We start from the raw sequence: 18,898 nt of genomic DNA on the forward strand, positions 1-18,898 counted from the left end.
CAGAATATACTTATAAAATTTGATCAACAGGAAAACTCGAACTCCTCGTATATAGGCAACGCGTAAACATACAACTTTAGTAGCCATTTTTCATTGTACACGTACAGATAGTTGAAGCTAGCTCTCTCTCATTCGTCATTCGTTACACTGTTGCGGCTCTCCTCGTCTATATGTATATGTTTCACGTATACAGTGTGTCCTAACTTTGTGCACCGTACTCACCCTGTTGTTTGTAACTAGTTGCACCGACCACTCGCGTCCCTGCTACCTGGTTTTATTAAAAGTGCAGCCAACTAGAGGAAAAGAAACGCGTGGAAAAACTCGTGGACATGATCCTGCCTGGCATCCACCGCGACGAACGAGACTCGAACCATGAAATTGTGCTTCTGCCAAGAGAATTGCATCCACGATGGTTGCTAACATCGCAATCTCCTCCAGCCGATGATCCAATTTCATGATTCGATTTCTTCGTGCTAAATGTAACGGTGAACGCAACGAGCGATCGCTAAATACTGTCCAAGCCGAGAATAGAACGATCGGTTGTTGCCACGCTAGATAGAATCGCGTTTTTCGACCAGTGCAAAACGCTCGGACACGTTTTTCAAGATCGCAAGCACGAGGTCAATCGATCTCACACTTGCACGTTTAATACGTGAAATTCACGGAGATTCGGATAAACGTGTAATATCTACGTCGTCGCTGTTGGGTGATCGAATACTTTGTTCTGACAGAAACTTTATGACACGCTGATTTCGTGGTGTTCGTCGATGTGCGAACGAAGCAACCGATTCTTTCGTTGCTACTTTGACGCAACACGATCGGAGATCGTACGTTATGGTAACGAAAGGCTGACACGAGTCGAGCTACTCCATTTGTCGCTGTTGTCAGAAATTTGTAATTGCTGGTATAATTGGAGAATAGAGGAATTTATTAGAAAGTGCGAACAAGGTGTTTACGTACAAGGCTTCGTTTGTGAAAACAGCGATTTGAAATATTTATTAGGTGCAAAAGGATGAGAAATTTCTTTGTAAAACGAATTAGGAACGTTTTCTCCTTTACGGAAGTTTATCGTGCGATAAACTGCTTGGATTATCGGAAAAGGAAAACACGCGCTAAAAATTGAAAACGAAGCCGCGTACTAAATATTTCGAACTTTTCCTTAGGATCTCTGTTCTTTAGTTACCTTCTTCTTCACGTAGAATCCAATCGTATCATCGGTTACAAAAGACCCTGTGCAACGAAAAACACGCGCCGCGTTCCTCGCCGGATAAATCTGTTTCCTTTCCGTTCCTCTTTTACGATTTCTTCTTCCGGCGAACAATGTCCATGAAAAAGCCCGTCTTTCCATCAAGAGACGATAAATCGTGCTATCCAGTGCCCTCCGATACTGATTCAGCTTTCATTGCAGACGTGATCGCAACACCGGTGGTGTACTCCGCTCAGACTCTGACCGGTGCCCTGATAGGAACCTGCTTCTTCTCGCTGGTAGCCGGATTCGCTTCCGGTTTCTGGTTCTCTCAGAGGCTACGCAGTGCCCCTTACCCGGAACCGTCGGAGCAACGACAACAACTGAACCGATTGACGGAAAGTTCGGAATCTCCGGGTTTCAACAACAAGTCGATCAACTTGGTGCTGAACGTACCACCCAAGAATCCAAATGGCAAGAACGCCAACTCGTCGGCGGAGAACAAGCCGGTGCAGAAAGTGAAGAAGACGTACATATGATATAGAAGACGACACAGGGCCGTCTGAGGCTTGCCGCAGGACCCCACGGGTTCCGGCTCTTCTTCTTCCTCCTCTTCCTCCGATCTCGCGGAATCAGACGATCGCAACGACGACGACGACGACGACGACGACAACGACGACGACGACAACGACGATCATCTGGATAACGTCGACGAGGAGAATCGGTTGGCACGTGTCACCGCCGGTTCCCTGCTTGATCATCTGGCCAGACGTGACGAGGACGCCTATGAAGGCGTGACCAATGAGGAGAGATCGCTCGAGTTCCTTGCCACCCACAGGGGGGTGCCTTACGATTCACGATCGATGTCGAAGGTGACCGATTACGACAGAAGATACGACCACCAGTTCGCCGCGCGAGAGTATACGGAGACAACGTTAACGGAATCGGTGAACAGGCTTCAGGATTACAACAGCAGTAGCAGCAGCAGCAGCAGCGCGAACAGTCTCGATGGTCTCTGCCAGGGACATCAACGAATAATCAGCGATTTAAATCGCGGCAACGAATCGAGCACGCGCGATCATTATATGGTACCCACTCGCGATCCCAGGGAACTCAACGAAAGAATCTTGTCGCTGTTCAATCCACAGTTCCTGCCGAACTTTAACGACATGATGATGTACGTGGGGAATCAGTACGACGCCAGACGAAGCCCACCACCCAGATCACGATCGATGGCCGACGGAGAGAGTCGTTTGTTCAGGAGCTCGAGTTGTCGAAAGAAACGCGTCGGTGCGAGCTCAATGTTCTTCCGCCGTGGATTGACGTACGAAACGGCGCGCAAGTGACGCAAGTTGTCTCCTTTCGGATTCAAACGAAGAATACAGAGTTGGATAACCCGTGATGAAACGTAAGACGACTCTCGGAGAACACCGTTGTCCCGCGATCGAACGAGAGAAAAAGATTTCGATCGAAAGGACCGAAGACCGAGCGGATTAGCTTCGCAACGGTTTAGTTAGTTCTCTTCCTCCACGATCGCTCTTGCGTTTCCTATTGCAACTATCCTTCGTGATCACGAAAACATCTTGATCCGTATGCGTTCTTGTACGGAGAACGAGTCTACGAAAGAAGACCACGATGTTATATGCAAACTTAGTGTCGCCGTTACCTGAGATACCTCGAGAACGTGTACTCGAGATATGTACGTATTTCTGTTTTGTCGTCGTTCATGATCGTGTACAGACCGACCGTGTACGTTGCAAGACCACTTCCGGTGTCACGTGTCATATCGTCTGAGATGTATCGCGAGAACAGAGACACGCGGACTTTGAAAATATTTTTTTAAGGTATATCACTTCAGGCTCTTTCCGATGTCTTTAAGCGCGACATCGTGTATCGGACGCTCCAACCACACCTTGAGCTAATTTTTGTACGGAATTCGATCGATTTTCGAATTCTTCCTTTCCGTTTCTCACCAGTACGGCAATGGAAGGATATGGGAAATGAAAGGCCACACAAAAAGGAATATAACCGTGCAACAACGACGATGGGACAAAGGATCGACTCGTAGCTGTGTAATGTGATACGATCAGAGGAGAGACTGTGTTCGTAGCAGTGGCCTGCTTAGGTGCTTAGAACCTAAGAACGGTGATTTAAGGACGAAGACGAAGCGTCCAGCACTTGGATCCTCGTTTCTCAAACTACCTTCTACGAACTTTGGCCCCCATGGCCCCTTGACCGTTGACAAGCAACCAAGAAAATCCCGGTAGACAAAAACTCGCCAAAAAAGACAAACTACTCGTTTTACACGAAGAAAAAGTTGCTTGCTGCGCAATGTCTATCAGATTCACTTTGTTCACGATTCTCGAGACAAAGCTGGAGATAGTTGCAACAGTTGAGACGTAGAGAGAGAAAATATTCAAAGAGACAACCGGAAAGGGTGAAAGTTTGAGAAACGTGGTGCCATGGAACGACGTTCCAAGCATTCGCACGAGACGAGGCGTGCCTTCCGTATATTAATTGTTGGCAAATTTCTGATTTATAAAACAGGAACGGGAGAATGCGGCCGGTATAGATTCGGGCAAGTGCCTCATTTATGCGTTTCGTTTAAAAATAAATATTCGATAGTGGAAGAGGACAATGATAAGTTGGTGAAGATGAAAAGAGAGAGAGAAAGAGAGAGCGAGCGCGCGAGAGCGAAAGAGAGAGAGAGAAAGAGAGAGAGAGACTTATGTAAGACTTATTCAAAGTATTGTTGTGCACTTATTGCCGTGCTGTGAGTATATTGGTTATTAGCAAGAGAGAATCGTGGTGTTGAAGCACGTGTACGGTTATTAAAATGAAAAGTAATAAGGAAGAAACATTTACCGCGTTGTGGCGCCTTCGAGAAGTTATGTATTTTTGGCTGGGACGTGTTACGAATCAATTTATCACTGTTAACGGTGTTCCGGGCGAGGTGTGGAGGTGTATCTTTTTCTTTTCTTTATTTTTATTCTATAAGATAAACGAAGTGATACTACGTTGCGAATGAATCGCTCGAATCCGATTATCGATGACTTCATTTGACTGCAGGATACCTCCGTGAGGTCAAGATGGTTTTAAGTTTTATAAATGTGGAAATGAAAGATAGAACTTTCGATACCCGAACTGCTAATAGTTTTTATACGTTTTAGAAAAAATACACAGGAATATTTATAACATAAGTAGAAAAAAAGTAATACGAAAGTTTCTATCTTCCTTTATCGGTAATTTCATCGCACAGATATTTCAGAATTTTCATTTGAGTTTCTTCTAAATTTGGTATTCTTCTTCCAGTGTTAGGTGAAACATTAAGAAGAATGATCTCTCGCGTTTTATTTTTCGCCGCTGGTAGAAGTATTAGTATAATTAAGAAAGGTATTTAGAGAAAGGAAACCGTCTTAAAAAGGAGATCGTTTTTCAACTTATTTTAATTGTGTATATACGTACTACTATGCTACGCTACGCTATACTGTACCCTAATCAAATTTAAAGCAGAGCAAAGTACATCTTCGTAGAAGAGACGATCAAATAATAAAAATGTTCAAGATATAAAAATTCGGATAATAAAGATTCTATCGTGCGGTATATAGAGATATAGTTTTAAATGAATTTAATCGTTTCTCCAAACGATTTGATTTTGTGGGAAAATGTTGCAAGAAGCTAGAAACTGGAGGAAAAGTTCCGGTGAATTCCTTTCGCCAAGATCAATCAGTATATAATATAATAAAATCAATGAAGAGGAGGACGCGACAAAGGTTCAGATAAACGCATTCGCGCGATTCGCTTCAGCTGGTATGTATTCCTTAGAGCCGGTACTGCGTGTTATCCGACACCTTAGCGAAAACTTGGTAGCGTGTACGACAGTTCTCTACGACAAAGTATCCTCGAAGATAGCTCGGGAGGAGAGGAAACTTGAAAGAAGAAGGGGAGTCTTTGCGTGTTTGGCAAGATGTCTTTGACAATGGCGTAAATCGGTCTTACTAGCGCACAATAGCGAACACTGGGCATATTTCCTTTACAGCTTAAGGGCGGATAGAGCGCCTGTAACAAACTGCGGCTAACGTTTGTCCCAGATATCGAGTAAGATGGAAAGAGAACAAAGGAGGAATCTGAATATAGAAAGTCAAGAAACGTGGCCGTGATATCGCAAAAGTAGAGCGATTCGATTTTCTAGTTCTTCGTGAAATTAGCGTGTCGGTATAGAAAGATGGAACGATTGCGAAAATTAGTTTTAGCCGTCAGCTTTTAGACGCCAAGAAAAGCGGATATTCGAGATGTTTCAGAAACTCGTGGACTTTTAGGACGGTTGGAAAATCGTTAGATATCATCGTCTTTCGTTTGACAGATGTTGTTAAGAGGATACATGTACGCTCTGCTCTTTTCATCCTCGATTTTAATATCAATGGGCAAACGTCCGGCTGCTCTCATGAACCAACACTGCCACATCGATTCTGATATGCTTCGAACAGTAAAGGAAACGGTAAGACGAATTCTAAGTAGATACATCGATTTTCACTGATTGTCACTGAGCGTTACCAATAATAGCACGGAAAAGAAGAAATAATAAACGATCGATTCGAATAATGAGGAAGCTTGACGCAAACACACATGCTAGATAGAGATTATAACATACGCGTATTGAAATGGCCATTAATAGAGAGACACGGTCTGAATACAATGAAGGAGCAACGTAGAGAATGGTCTGATGTTGCGTGCTGGAAGAAAGAAGAAAGTCGTGTACATAATAAGTAGAAATTGTTTTTTATCGTTGAAATCATTTAGAAGCAAGGTCGAGAACATTCATTCGCTACGCTACTCGTCACGCGGACAGCAGTGGTACGCATTAATATTGTTTACGTATACATGTATACGCGTGTGCCGCATGAATCTTTGATACATGTATATGTAAACATCGCATTTCCATTATTGCATATGTCTACATATATATACACACACACATGTACATATATACATACATATACGAGTGTATAGATATATATGTGTGTATGTGTGTGTATATATGTATATGTATATACACGTATATACAAAAATATATATATATATATTCATATATTTTTTTTTTTAATCCGCATAGATAAAATATACTATACGAATGAGAAAGAAATCGCGTTAAACGAGAAAGGCAGCTAATTACACACTTTTTTCGACGGTCTTTGTGAAAGTCCGCGATCTTTTTTAATTAAAATTCCGCCGAGCACCCACGATGATCTCGTTAATGTTCGACTTCACGAAGAACGACTAACAACTGATTGTTCGGCAAAAAAAATATTTTACGAAATATGATGTTTATATTATACAGAAAAAAAAACACATCCAACTTAGGTACCTTGTGTCGAGATGAGAAATTATATATATATATAAAATTGAAAGTTATATATGTATATAATTTTTATATAAGTCATATTGGCGGATTGTTATATGCTATAATATTTCTAAATTAGAGGAATCGAGGAGGTATATAAATATACATATATATACACATATGTATATAGATATATATATATATACATATGTATATATATGTATAAAATATTATGGATGTACATGTATACAAAGCGTTTTATTAGAGTTTACGTGATTAGTTATTGTAAGGACGATTGTACATATTATTACTCCGTTTAAAATTGACTTGATCGCGCTAAACTTAGAACGAGATTTACCCTGTTTGGGGGACGCTAGATTTTGCTCGATCATGTTTTCCTACCCGTTTTTCTTTTACTTTTATTATTTCTCTCATTTAATTTTTAAGACAGAAACGCTTGCACGCTAGCCCTATTTCCGAGCATGTGCATTTCATCGTTTATACATTATAATCGAGTTCACTTTGAATCGAGAGATCGTAACGATAAGATTATTTTTTACGTCGAGGAAAAAGAAGATGAAACTGATCATAAAAACGCGCCAAGAGTCACGTGTGACGCGTAAATGGTATTTGTACGATTTATTACGCGCAGTTTTATAGAAGTGAATCGATGTTTTTAACATAAAACAATTTAATTTGACGAAAATGAAACTTTCGATGTAGGAATATATTCGAAGAAATTTACATACGAATTTTCACGCTGAAACAAAAACGAGATTGTGACATAGAAATTCGAAGACTCTTACACGGAAGAACGTACAAGTCGATTCGTTACAAACATTGATCCGAACGTTTACATACACGATTCTCACTTTCTATTGTCTACGTTTCAAAAATCTAGCTAACCAACGTTCCCCTTTGTCACGAATTAACTATCAGCACACACAGTGACAAACATTTCAATATTGACTCAACGAAAAATCGAATTCACAAGGCAGAAACCGATTCTCGAACGATGTTAACCCGATGCTAATCTTCCGCGCGGTTTCCGCCAGGGATCGAGGGAAGAAATCCATTTTGCGGGTGGCAAACGAATTCGTAAGGGGAGAGTCGACCGTTTTACTCAGAAAATCGGCCTTGCCATAGTTGGAAAGTTTCGAAGGATTCCGCGATATCTCGCGCAATGGGTCAAGTATTCAAACGATTCGAATAATTTGGACGTATTCGAGTTATTCCAGTGAACCGGGAACGTTTTCTCTCTGCATAGTTCGTAGACGCTACCGCGATTCTTTCCCTCCCTGTACATTTGAAAGTCGAATCGACGCGACGTTCATCCGACGCAAGAAATCTTCACCGAAAATTTACCGACGCAATTGTTAAGCCGGAAACACGTCACGCGCTAGCGCTAGGTTAGAACGTAATAACGATCGCATTAATTAGGTAAAGTAAATACAACATTCCAAGTAGAAGCCAGGACTGCCAATCGATTGATAAGCAGCAAACGAATACTTCCGAAGAAGTATTCACGTCTGATAACTTTGAGCTTGACGTGTGTTACCACGATCACCTTTCTGATTAACCTCCAAAAGTTTAAAGTCGCCGATCGTTATTTATTAAAAGGTTATTAACAAAGAAATTAATTTTCCCAGAAATCTAAACTTTGCCGTACCAAGTACGGAAATATTTGCGAAATATTTATCGCATTTCTGCGTATAAACAAACGCGAATAATATAAATATACCAAGTTTGTATCCACGACGTATGTGTCTTGTCCAACGTTCAGAAAATGCGGAATTAGGTTAGGTTAGACCCTAGTTTCTTCTGCGGTGAATTTCAATACTAACATAAATAACTAATATGAAAGCACTTGGTGCGAAGAAGTTCAGATTTCTGAGAAAATTTCGGTAGGTTTTTCAATTTTTCTTCGTTAATAGTTTTTTAATAACCAATGATCGGTGGCTTAAACCTGTGCGAAGTTACTCAGGAGAGTGAGCTTGATATCGCGTGTCAAGGTTAAGGTCATCGGATTTTTTCGGAGATTAATCAATGAAAGCTCGCAACGATTGGCGAATTTTAGAATCATGTCAGTTTGAGTCTATCATGTTTTGCGTTTATTATAGAAAATTCGATAATTGTTAACTCCTCGTAAAGCCGGACAAGTTCTATGGTTCGTTCGTTAATGATCGCCTGTTCCTTTACAAAGTATTATTGTAGATTCGAATAACGTGCGTGAAAGTAGCATTCCTTTATTTTTTATATCACGTAGCCTCGTTCCGTATGCTGTAACGATCCCCTTTCCTTTTGATATTACACAATGGCTTGGATAAAAATATTCTGAAAATGAATGACGAAGATGATCGTTGGAAGAACGATCCATTGGGAGTCCAGGAAAGTCGTATCGATACTATGCCTTGCAATTAATTAAAACTGCTAAACGCGCAGTAAGCTTTAGAACAAGTAATAAAGATTAATTTAAAAGGCACTTTTGTACGAACGTAAATCATATCTCTTAAATACCTTCGATATTATTCACGGAAGCTACGAATGATATATCGAAAATCGACTGAATCGATGAATTTCTCGGATAATCTGACGTTTATGTTCCCACAAACTTTCTCCGATCTCCGATAATCCTATGTCATGAAAATTATATAATTCATCGTTAATTCATCATTAAAAGAGACAAAAAGATATACGTAATTCTTAAAAGCTCAAATCTTAAGTCATAACGTAGGCTTGTCAGGCTTTACAACTGATATTTTCAATTATGATAATCCGCTTGAAATGCTTTATCAAAATGATTGGTCAAACTCGATAAACGAGGTAATTATTGGTTAAAACTATTAGTTGATATGTCTTCGTAATTACGTGGATCAGTTAAACTCTTTGTAATCTATTCTTTACAACGTTCATTTTGTAACATCGTCAACATTGGCGGATATCTGTCGTGGAACCATTATCACGACAAACATATACCCATTAAGCTATCCATTTTGATAACAATAATTCATTGACACAACGTCATTTTTAAGTAGTTACAAATGAAATATTCTCTTTCATCGATTATTGTAACAATAAAAACTCGCGCTTAATTGTTTCGTTCGGACTTTAGAAATTACTAACACATACACGATAAATGCATAGATCTTGGTTAACTTCATATCATAAATATATATAGAGAACGATGCTTGATAAGTGAACCGTTTGTACTAGAAACTATCTAATCTCACCGCAATCTACTGTATTTTATAATTAATCACAAAGAACGTTGGAGATCGGTGCCGGGAAACACCGATCGGTTGATTTTACCACGTGCATGGAATGCTGACGCCGTTTTTTTTTTTTTTTATTTAGTTTTACGTTCTGTAAAAAATATTAATCAAACGATTGTATCTTTGCAAAAGACTCGTAAATAAACCAAAATGCTACCGCTCGAATATAATTTCGAAAATAATCGTATCGTATAGTACAAACGGATCTGCCCAACTATAGAAAATAACAGTGACTGCAAAAAAAAAAGTGTAGAAGATGTTTCTTTGGCCCGAAAAAAAAAATGGTAAACTATAATATTTTGCTAAAGATGTCAGTAACATAACTTACTACCTTTAAACGAAACATAGCGAGTGTAGTAAGCTGTAGAAGTTGGGCAGAGATATTCTCATTGGACTAAAGATAAAATCGAATGAAAAAAAAAAAAAAAAGAATTGTTCGAATAGAAAATCGATAGGAAATGTTACAATAGAATGGAAAAATCTTTATAATGTATACGTCACGATTATTTCGCTATGATAAGATACGAGAGCATGACGAATGAGTAGCTAAGTACACGGGTGTACGCTACGCGTCGAAACGATGGATGGCAGTCCAGGCACACATGTTTGCTGTGCCAATGCAATGCGTTTTCTGTACATAGTATCGTAGCCCTAATTAATATTAGTTAGAGTGTAGCTGGAATCACGTTGACGTAGACGATGGCATATACGTAGAAGTAATCGATAAAGGCACATAAAACGAGTCATCCAACCGCGCTGTTCTTCAGCTATACTATGCAAACATCGCTGATATCGTTCTCTACCGGTTTATAAAACCATCGAGAACTTTTCGTTCGCGCGTTCACTGTGCAATGAAAGCGGAGAAAAGTTGCGAGTGACGTTAAAATTACGGTCACTTCGAATTCTGAAAGCAATAGGCGATTCTTTGAATGTTAGTAACGATAGTTTAGATATTTGAATAGTTTAGATCAGATAATACGATTATTCGGTCTCATCGCGTGTAATATCCTTAAAATGTATTCATTTCAGGGCGTTGCATTTATTATTTATTTAAGTCATCGTCCAAGTGTCGATAAGAAACGTTAATAAAACAGTCGACGCGTGAACGAACCATTAAAAACGGTTGGTTGCTCAAAGTACGCCTGTTGTTACGCCCAGAAACAATGATCTACATTTAATCCTTTATTTGATAAATGGAAATATTCGAGCAGCGGTATGTACGTACGTATAGTACATAACAACGATACGACGAAATAAAGCAACCAGAAAGATATATAAGTGTAAGAAGACTGCTGCTTAAGAGTGACATGATCAGATAAAGGGTTAACGTTGTACGTCATCCAAACACGCGTGCAAGTTGTATGCATATGGAACGGCATATGAAATTTCTGATTTGTACAATAATACTCATTTCATTTGGAAAAATCATAAGTATTACGTATATGTATATACGTATAGAAATGATAATAACGGCTCCTTTGACATATTACCATTAGTATTATTTACTACCGTTTAATGCTACTGTTTTCTTTTCTTTTTTCTTTTTTTTTTTTTTTTTTTTATTAAGTTTTATCCATGAACGACAGAAATGATTTTACCATATCGTTTTGAGAGTACATTGCCTTGTAAAATGATGCGTTGACCTATACTGTCCGCGATTCAATGGCGACCAACAGCTCCATTTTTCTCTAAGTTACACCTCGAGACTTGTATGATATAAGTAATTCATTAGATGTTAGAGATGCGTTATTGGTACTGGTAATAATAAAAATCACACCCGTCGAAAATCATAAAGCGATTGTATTTGCTTATTTTGAAAAGAGATCTGCATCTTTTCTCTATTTTCTTTATAATTCTTTTATAGTTAGCGAATAAATACACGTGTACCTATCGTTTAGATTTCCCTTCGTTTCGTTTCGAATTACAGAAAGATATATAAGAAAACGAGTGAAATCGAGATCGACCGACAAAATGGGAATCGATCGAAAGTTCAATGAAACAAACTGCCACGCACGGGCAATAAACTTCTAAATTACGATGTAACGTTTATTAACATTATAAGCTGTTCAACGATCAATTTTGTATATCCCGCCAGCTCTTGACGAAAGCACAGGTCATATTATGAAAAATGAAAAAAAAAAATCGTCTTTCGACTGGTTTGCTCGGTTATACGGTAACTACGATCGCGTATAACGAGATAGCGAGAAAATACAACGGGAAAAACGATCGAAACAAGAGGAAAGAAAAGAAACGAAACGTTCGACAGAAAAAGAAATGATTCGAGAAGTAATATAATATTCGTCATGATTAGTTTTCATCGAGGCGGAAGTGCTAGAACCTAAAATCGTCTAACACTTCGCACAAGACTGAGGAGCTTGTATATAATTACATACACATTTAATGCGGTACATTTGATATAAAAAAAAAAAGAAGAAAAACGAGGCGTTTACCTTTTGGGAAGTTCAGTTTATTATCATAACGTAATAATTGTAACAGCATAAATACGTTGTATGATTGTACATACGAAACAAGGTCCTACTATCGCCAATATACATACATACATACATACACACATACATACATGGTTACTACCGTTGTCACAGCGTCTCCGGTTTGCGGTGTTTACTCATTTTTTCAAGTTTTTCTAAGAAAAAAACAGAACGCGAGAAAGGAACCTCGCGACCGCGAAACCGAAAGAAACAGAGATTTCCTATTTTTCAGCAAAGGCCCGAGTACATACATCGAGAATGAGAATACTGCGCGTCGAGTGCAACGCAAACACGCCCGATCCAGTGGACCAAACAAATTACATCGCTTGAATTCACCGTTTTCACCCGTTTCATGCTTCTGCCCGTCTGTCTACTCTTCTTTAGCGTTCGACAGGAAGAAATTTAAGGATAGGGAATCGATAGGTCCGATTTCATGATAATAACAAATTAACCTCGAGGCTATAATTCTATCAACCAGACGCTAGATGAATCACTCGCTAATCTATCGCGTAATCGCCTATCACCAATAGCAACAGCAAGAAAGAAAATTGATAAAGGGGAAAAAAGAGAAGCGCATATCGTTATCTGGAAACAGTAAGAAACCTGTCCTTTTTTCACGGTAATATTTATAAAATCGTTCGACATTAATCGTTGCTCGAAGCCAAACATCTCGCAGGGAAAAGAAAAACGCTGTGTCCCCGACGCGAAAGAAATGCCATCGTGATACATCTAGCAATGACCTAGCGGGTATATCGACGATGGATTTTTATCGAGTGTCCGTGATATCTACTGTAAACGGTAGTAAACGAATTAATGCGAATAAAGAATACCGCAAGAGATCCGCTTATGAGTTACATTTACATTTACAATCCAGATATCCAGTACGATAAAGTTAAATAGAATTAAGATGAATGTCACAAGTAATGTAAACTCTGAAAATAATGAGATGAAATAAACAAGACGATGATTCAAATATATCAAAGCATATATTTCTTCTGTGAAATCCCTTAATTACATAGATGTGTATAAAATCCTTAGTTTTAAATCCGGTCTTTTTACATTAATCCAAACGCGATCGCGCCACGTGCAAGCTCCATTTCCTCTCTCTCTTACGTTCTTCGTTGATCGAATTTCGAAAGAGATTACACATTGTCGCGTATCCTGACAACGAAGCGTTAGTGTATATACATATACATATATACATATATATATATATATACAGGATGGAACCGCTTTATTTTTATCTCTGGCAAGATAAGGAGGAACGAGCAAAAACTGTCTTCCTAATTTTCATCCGAATTATAATAATATAGAGCTGCAGATTTTCACGAAGCGCGTAGTCCTTTCTATGCTTTTCTTAAAAGATATTGTAACAAGCAGAAGCTTAGGATAAGCTTCTTAGGACTTGTATACACCCAAAAGGACTCCGCTGATGACGATATCTGGAAGACTGTTCGATGTAATGTTCGACTGAACGTATGGATCACAATGGAAAGTTAGCACAGGTTGATGGCCAAGAGCACTGGTATCGACGTATTGTTCTCCCTCCGTATCCTTGTACGTACTAAAGCAGAAAAATATTTCCCACGATCAATGAGATTTTCGAAATGGTATACAATTTTAGAAAAGAAAAAAAATATGTTGAAAAATACGTTTGTTATATAAATTGGATAATAAGAACCTGCTGTACAACTTTCTATAGTAACAGACACATCAAATATTATATATATATATATATATATATGTATGACGCACCAAAAATTATTGAGTATTAAAATTGGATGCATTTATTATTATGTAAAAGTTGCAGAAACGTTCAATTTAGAGGGTGTGATATCGTTTTGTCGCGGAATGTACTAATACATGGTTAAACTCTTGTAAGGATCAAATACATTTCTATATTTAGGATCAAGTTTACTACATTCGCAATCTAATAATTACTACACATATTGGAAAAACCGTATTACTTATAAAATCATCTAATAACGTGATCCTAAAATAAAGTAGCAAAATAACGAAAACAATACCTAATATGATATAATATTTCACAAAGTTAACGAGTTTTATAAATTCTCTTGCATGAGTACATACTTTTTATACGGCACGCTGGGTGTTGGACTTTCTATACCCAGAAAATTGAGAACCTGTTGCTTAGTGGCTGAGAGCCTTAACATTTTCTGGATGTACAGTTCCAATGCTGCTCGCCTTTGCTCAAGCACCTTCGGTTGGGAATTTCTTACCTTCTTTGGCGGAAACGGAGCAACATCCGCGTTTTCTTTCTTCAGCTATAATCAAAGAAATAGGAATAAACTCCATATACGATAATGATAGCGATATGTTAAAATTTGGAAAGTACTGTAGCAGAATCTCGATGGATAAAATTTAAATATTTTGAGAAATAAAGTTTAGTAGAACTTTGAAAAGTTAAACATGAATAGCATAAAGTATGTCGGACAGTCGGTATGTTATTCATTTGTATGCATTTATACGCATACGGTTGATTTTATAAATTATAAAAAAAATAAATTATAGTTAAATTATAGTTAATTAGTAAAAATACGTAAAAAAAAAACATAACTTATGTCCAAAATGTTGTATTTATTTCTGATAAATAACAATAACGCAAGTGAGACTGCTACTTTTTAAATGATTATACAGAAATAAAAATTTATATATTATTTGAATGCGTAAAAAGAACTTGAAACATTGTCAATTCTTTATGTAGATGTAACTTACGATTTGAAACATGATTGAAAATAAATAACTGCACACACGTATTAGATATTTTTACCACTAACTTTATTCCGCATGCAACTTTCACGCAATCCAGTTACGCTCTAAAAAAGCTCGAAAATACTAACTGCATATACATAGAAGTTTGACAATATAGTTAGTCGATACATCGTATATCGCTAACACGCTGATAAAACAAGTTATTAATATGACTAATAGTACACTATCGAGAGAATATTATACCGAATATGATGAGGACAAATTCAGTTTTACTTTATTCCCTAAATTACATATGCGTCATATTAAGAACTAAATTAACTGAATTGAAAAAAGTCACAACATAAATATTATCATATAGTAAGTATTCTCGCAATAAAAACAGGGTCAATACATCAAACATAATTCATGATATAAATATAAGCATATACGTTATTATATAATGCGTACATATTATTTAATATTTTGTAGTAACGTACATCCTCGTGGATACTGATCTAACTTATTCGTGCCAACGAAATTGAATGGAGAAAGGAAGCTTAATAAAGAAATCGCTATCCTTGTACATGCAAAGCAGAAAATATTCTAGACATGGATAAAGATACATATGTTTCTCTCTCTTTCTTGCATCGCAACATGAGAATCATAACGAAGATAGAAAGTTTAACTACTTACAATTCTACGACGATACTTATTATACATAAAAGGAATACCAACACGATCTCCAAAGATATTCATATGTATTATTGTTTCATTTGAAGAACGGAAGAGAATTAAAATTAATTAAGAATTGAAATTAAGAAGAATAATTAAAAATATTGATGTTAAAGAGAGAAAAAACGAACAATGTGACTCTATTTACACATTGTATACTTAGATATTTATCGGTGATATATTTGTTTACATAATCAAAAACATCATTTTGATACAAATATTAAGACTTTGATATGAAACAATGAAATAACATACCGTACGATGTAGCGCATTAAATTCGCTGTATCTTCTCTCAATAAAGTATCGGGTACCACTTTCGGACTCCAGAACCTCAATACAGTAAACATAATAAGGCTTGCCGTGTGACACTTCGGCCAAACGGTATCCACTGATGAAAGCTTGATACATTGCATCGCTGGCAATTTTCTAGGTCCTTAAAGCACTTACAAAAAACTAATAATACAACAACAAAGTTAAAATACACAAAAGATGTAATAATTCGAACTGTATACTTTCATACTTTGTTAGTATCAGGAGCTAGAGTAGCATTTGTCGCACATAAATTCATTGAAAAGTGCACTACTACAAAAAACATGTGCGCGAAGTGATGCCAACTTCTCGAATACATTTTACACTACATGCACAAGTACTTTTTAAATATCTCATCTTTCAATGGCAAATTACAAAATCAGCCTGAACTTTACTTTAGGGATCTGAAAGTTGTTGACCTTTTTATTTACAATCTTCTGGTTTTTGATGTATAGAATACTAAATTGCAATTTTTAAGGAGCGGAATCCACTGATTTAAAAGTTATGACTATGTAAAACAGAGTCTTTATAGGGTATTTCACAGGTTAGGTTGGCAGCATATTGGTTTCTATCCATAATTCGTCCAATAAGGGGAGTCCGTGGAGTTACTGACTGCATGCGAATGGCGGTTATTTTGACGCAGTAAGTCAAATGTGTTTGGCTGCATATGTTCTGCATATGTTGGTGTTACCTGGTTGATTGCAAAAGGATACGTATATGAAAGAATCAGTCACTGTGTAGAATGTGTAGCTAAATGAATTTGATTTTGGTTTCGTCTAGAATTTATTTTCCAACCTCTTTACGTTAGTACAAACTAATTTTTAGCGACTTTAACTACAGCTTCCGAGAGTTTGCATATGCAAAAAACAAAATCGAATTCGCGGCCAGTTAAGGATTGAATGACGCTTAGTTTGCCGATCGCGAATTTCTATATATAACAACATTAATATAATGGTATCGTTGATGAGAACGATCCAAAGATACATTTTTGAATAAGATAAACGAAAATCTTGAGCATGAGAATGCTCATTTATGCGGTCCAATCAGATGTTAACTATGCGATCCACTCATTGGATTAAGCATGGATAGAAACCAACATGGCGTTAACATAAAATACCCTAAAAATTCTCAGTTTGACATAGTCGTGATTTTTGAACTAGTAGATTCCGCAACTTAAAACTTACATTTTCAGATTCTACACGTCGAAAACTACAAGATTTCAAATAAAAAAGTCTATAATTTTTAGACCACTAAAGTAGAATTCAACCCAAAATCAAATTCCACTTGAAAAATTAATTTAGTTCTATATATAAGCTAAGGAAAGATTAATTTCTTTGAATTTACTAGTAATAATATAAAACAATAGTGTGTACTTATTAAACACTGACGTTTGCAATATCTTTATGGTTTTTACTACAAGTTTTCGATCTTTCTTTTCTATGATCAATGAAATAAAAGTATTTTGTTTGTAAAATGTGCATGGTACTATCACAACATTGTTTAAAAACGTAGAATTAAAATTATATAAAAATGACACTTCTTCTGAAGCTTTCAACATGGAAAAATCTAATAAAAAGATCATTTTCACCAAGGAATCAGATAATAACAATATCAAAGTTCGATATTCATACGTCGGAATGTAACTATAATTTTATTAATCATATATATATATATATATAAATATTATTTGCTACAAATAATCTTAATGTCTGAAGTATATATTTTAATCGCCTAAAAAAAAGATTATTTTACCTGATTAATGGATATTTTTCAGATTCTTTCCATAGTGAATATGAAATGCAAGACCCAAAATCAGAAGCTGATATGTAGGTAAAATTACATATACATTCCTTATATATAAATATTATAATTCTGTCATATAAAAATGAAAAAATAAAGATTTTATCATGTTAGGTCTTAACTAATGTGGTTTTTTAAATCTTATAGCGTTAATGTTACTTTTATTGATAAAATGGGAAAAAGAATACCTATAAAAGGGAAAGTGGGAGATAATGTACTGTATTTAGCCCATAGATATGGAATTGAAATGGAAGGTGCTTGCGAAGCATCTCTTGCTTGTACCACTTGTCACATATATGTACATCATGATTATATGGATAAACTCCCAACAGCTGAAGAAAAAGAGGAGGATTTATTAGATTTAGCTCCATTTTTAAAAGAAAATTCTAGATTAGGTAGGCAAAAACAAGTTTGACATATATAATATTTAATATTAACACATTTGCACTGAGGAATTTGGAGCTCAGTCTGACGCCAGAATCAGAGCATTTTAGCACAATCAAAAAACTCATACATGTGCGATCCAGGTTCTAGTAAAGGAATCTGAATGACACATATGTAACTCATCTAGTGCAAATGTGTAAATTTGATCAAATGTTGAAACAATTTTATATTTTTAGGTTGTCAAATTATATTAACAAAAGAATTAGATGGTATAGAATTAGAACTGCCTCAAGCAACAAGAAATTTCTATGTAGATGGCCACACACCAGCTCCACATTAATAAATTTTTTCCTTTGTATTTAGCTTAATATGTACATATTTTATTCATTTAATTAGTATAATTGTAAATTTATATATTATATATAAAATGTAAATGTAATATAAATTGAATATTATGTAGCACATAAGTTATTTTTTTTTATATATATATATGTCGGGTTTGTCGGGTTCCGACTGTTATACTGTTATAACACTGTTATAATACTATGATGATCAGCTTAAACAAACAGTTTAACCCAAAGTATTGGGAATCTTCCCAAAATTCCAAAAGAAAGGCCCGTTATTCCTACATCTCCGACATATATATATATTTTAGTGATCAGTGATTAATGAA

General features: G+C 36.6%; 4 protein-coding genes and 1 long non-coding RNA gene across 7 annotated transcripts in view; 4 read left to right on the forward strand and 1 right to left on the reverse strand.

Annotated features, from left to right (window-relative positions):
- Nucleotides 1-1,758, forward strand: part of LOC126868893 (semaphorin-1A-like) — a 382,771-nt gene extending 381,013 nt beyond the window's left edge. For all 3 annotated transcript variants that reach the window (XM_050624865.1, XM_050624867.1, XM_050624866.1), the window contains one exon: nucleotides 1,409-1,758. In XM_050624865.1, the coding sequence (XP_050480822.1) occupies nucleotides 1,409-1,725 (317 nt within the window). In that variant the 3' untranslated portion in view covers nucleotides 1,726-1,758. The remainder of the gene's footprint in view (nucleotides 1-1,408) is intronic.
- Nucleotides 1,753-12,460, forward strand: LOC126868352 (cation channel sperm-associated protein 2-like; the record flags this gene model as incomplete). Its single annotated transcript, XM_050623686.1, has 1 exon — nucleotides 1,753-12,460. A coding segment is annotated over one exon (780 nt), but the record flags the coding sequence as incomplete, so codon positions are not given.
- Nucleotides 11,324-16,351, reverse strand: LOC126868912 (sorting nexin-24-like). Its single transcript, XM_050624898.1, has 3 exons — nucleotides 15,988-16,351; nucleotides 14,380-14,573; nucleotides 11,324-13,852 (listed from the first exon to the last, which is right to left on the reverse strand). Exons 1-3 carry the CDS (start codon nucleotides 16,138-16,140, stop codon nucleotides 13,687-13,689), a joined length of 513 nt encoding a protein of 170 aa, XP_050480855.1. The 5' UTR covers nucleotides 16,141-16,351; the 3' UTR covers nucleotides 11,324-13,686.
- LOC126868919 (uncharacterized) lies at nucleotides 15,026-16,053 on the forward strand. The gene is made up of 2 exons (XR_007690773.1): nucleotides 15,026-15,378; nucleotides 15,490-16,053. It is a non-coding gene; the product is annotated as an uncharacterized LOC126868919 (long non-coding RNA).
- A 782-nt stretch (nucleotides 16,352-17,133) lies between the features above and the next one.
- LOC126868911 (adrenodoxin-like protein 1, mitochondrial) lies at nucleotides 17,134-18,692 on the forward strand. Its single transcript, XM_050624897.1, has 4 exons — nucleotides 17,134-17,680; nucleotides 17,816-17,867; nucleotides 17,989-18,236; nucleotides 18,462-18,692. Exons 1-4 carry the CDS (start codon nucleotides 17,572-17,574, stop codon nucleotides 18,563-18,565), a joined length of 513 nt encoding a protein of 170 aa, XP_050480854.1. The 5' UTR covers nucleotides 17,134-17,571; the 3' UTR covers nucleotides 18,566-18,692.
- Nucleotides 18,693-18,898: the final 206 nt, after the last annotated feature.

This window comes from Bombus huntii, chromosome 8 (genome assembly GCF_024542735.1).
Source record: "Bombus huntii isolate Logan2020A chromosome 8, iyBomHunt1.1, whole genome shotgun sequence".
In the NCBI taxonomy this organism is placed as follows: domain Eukaryota; kingdom Metazoa; phylum Arthropoda; class Insecta; order Hymenoptera; family Apidae; genus Bombus; species Bombus huntii.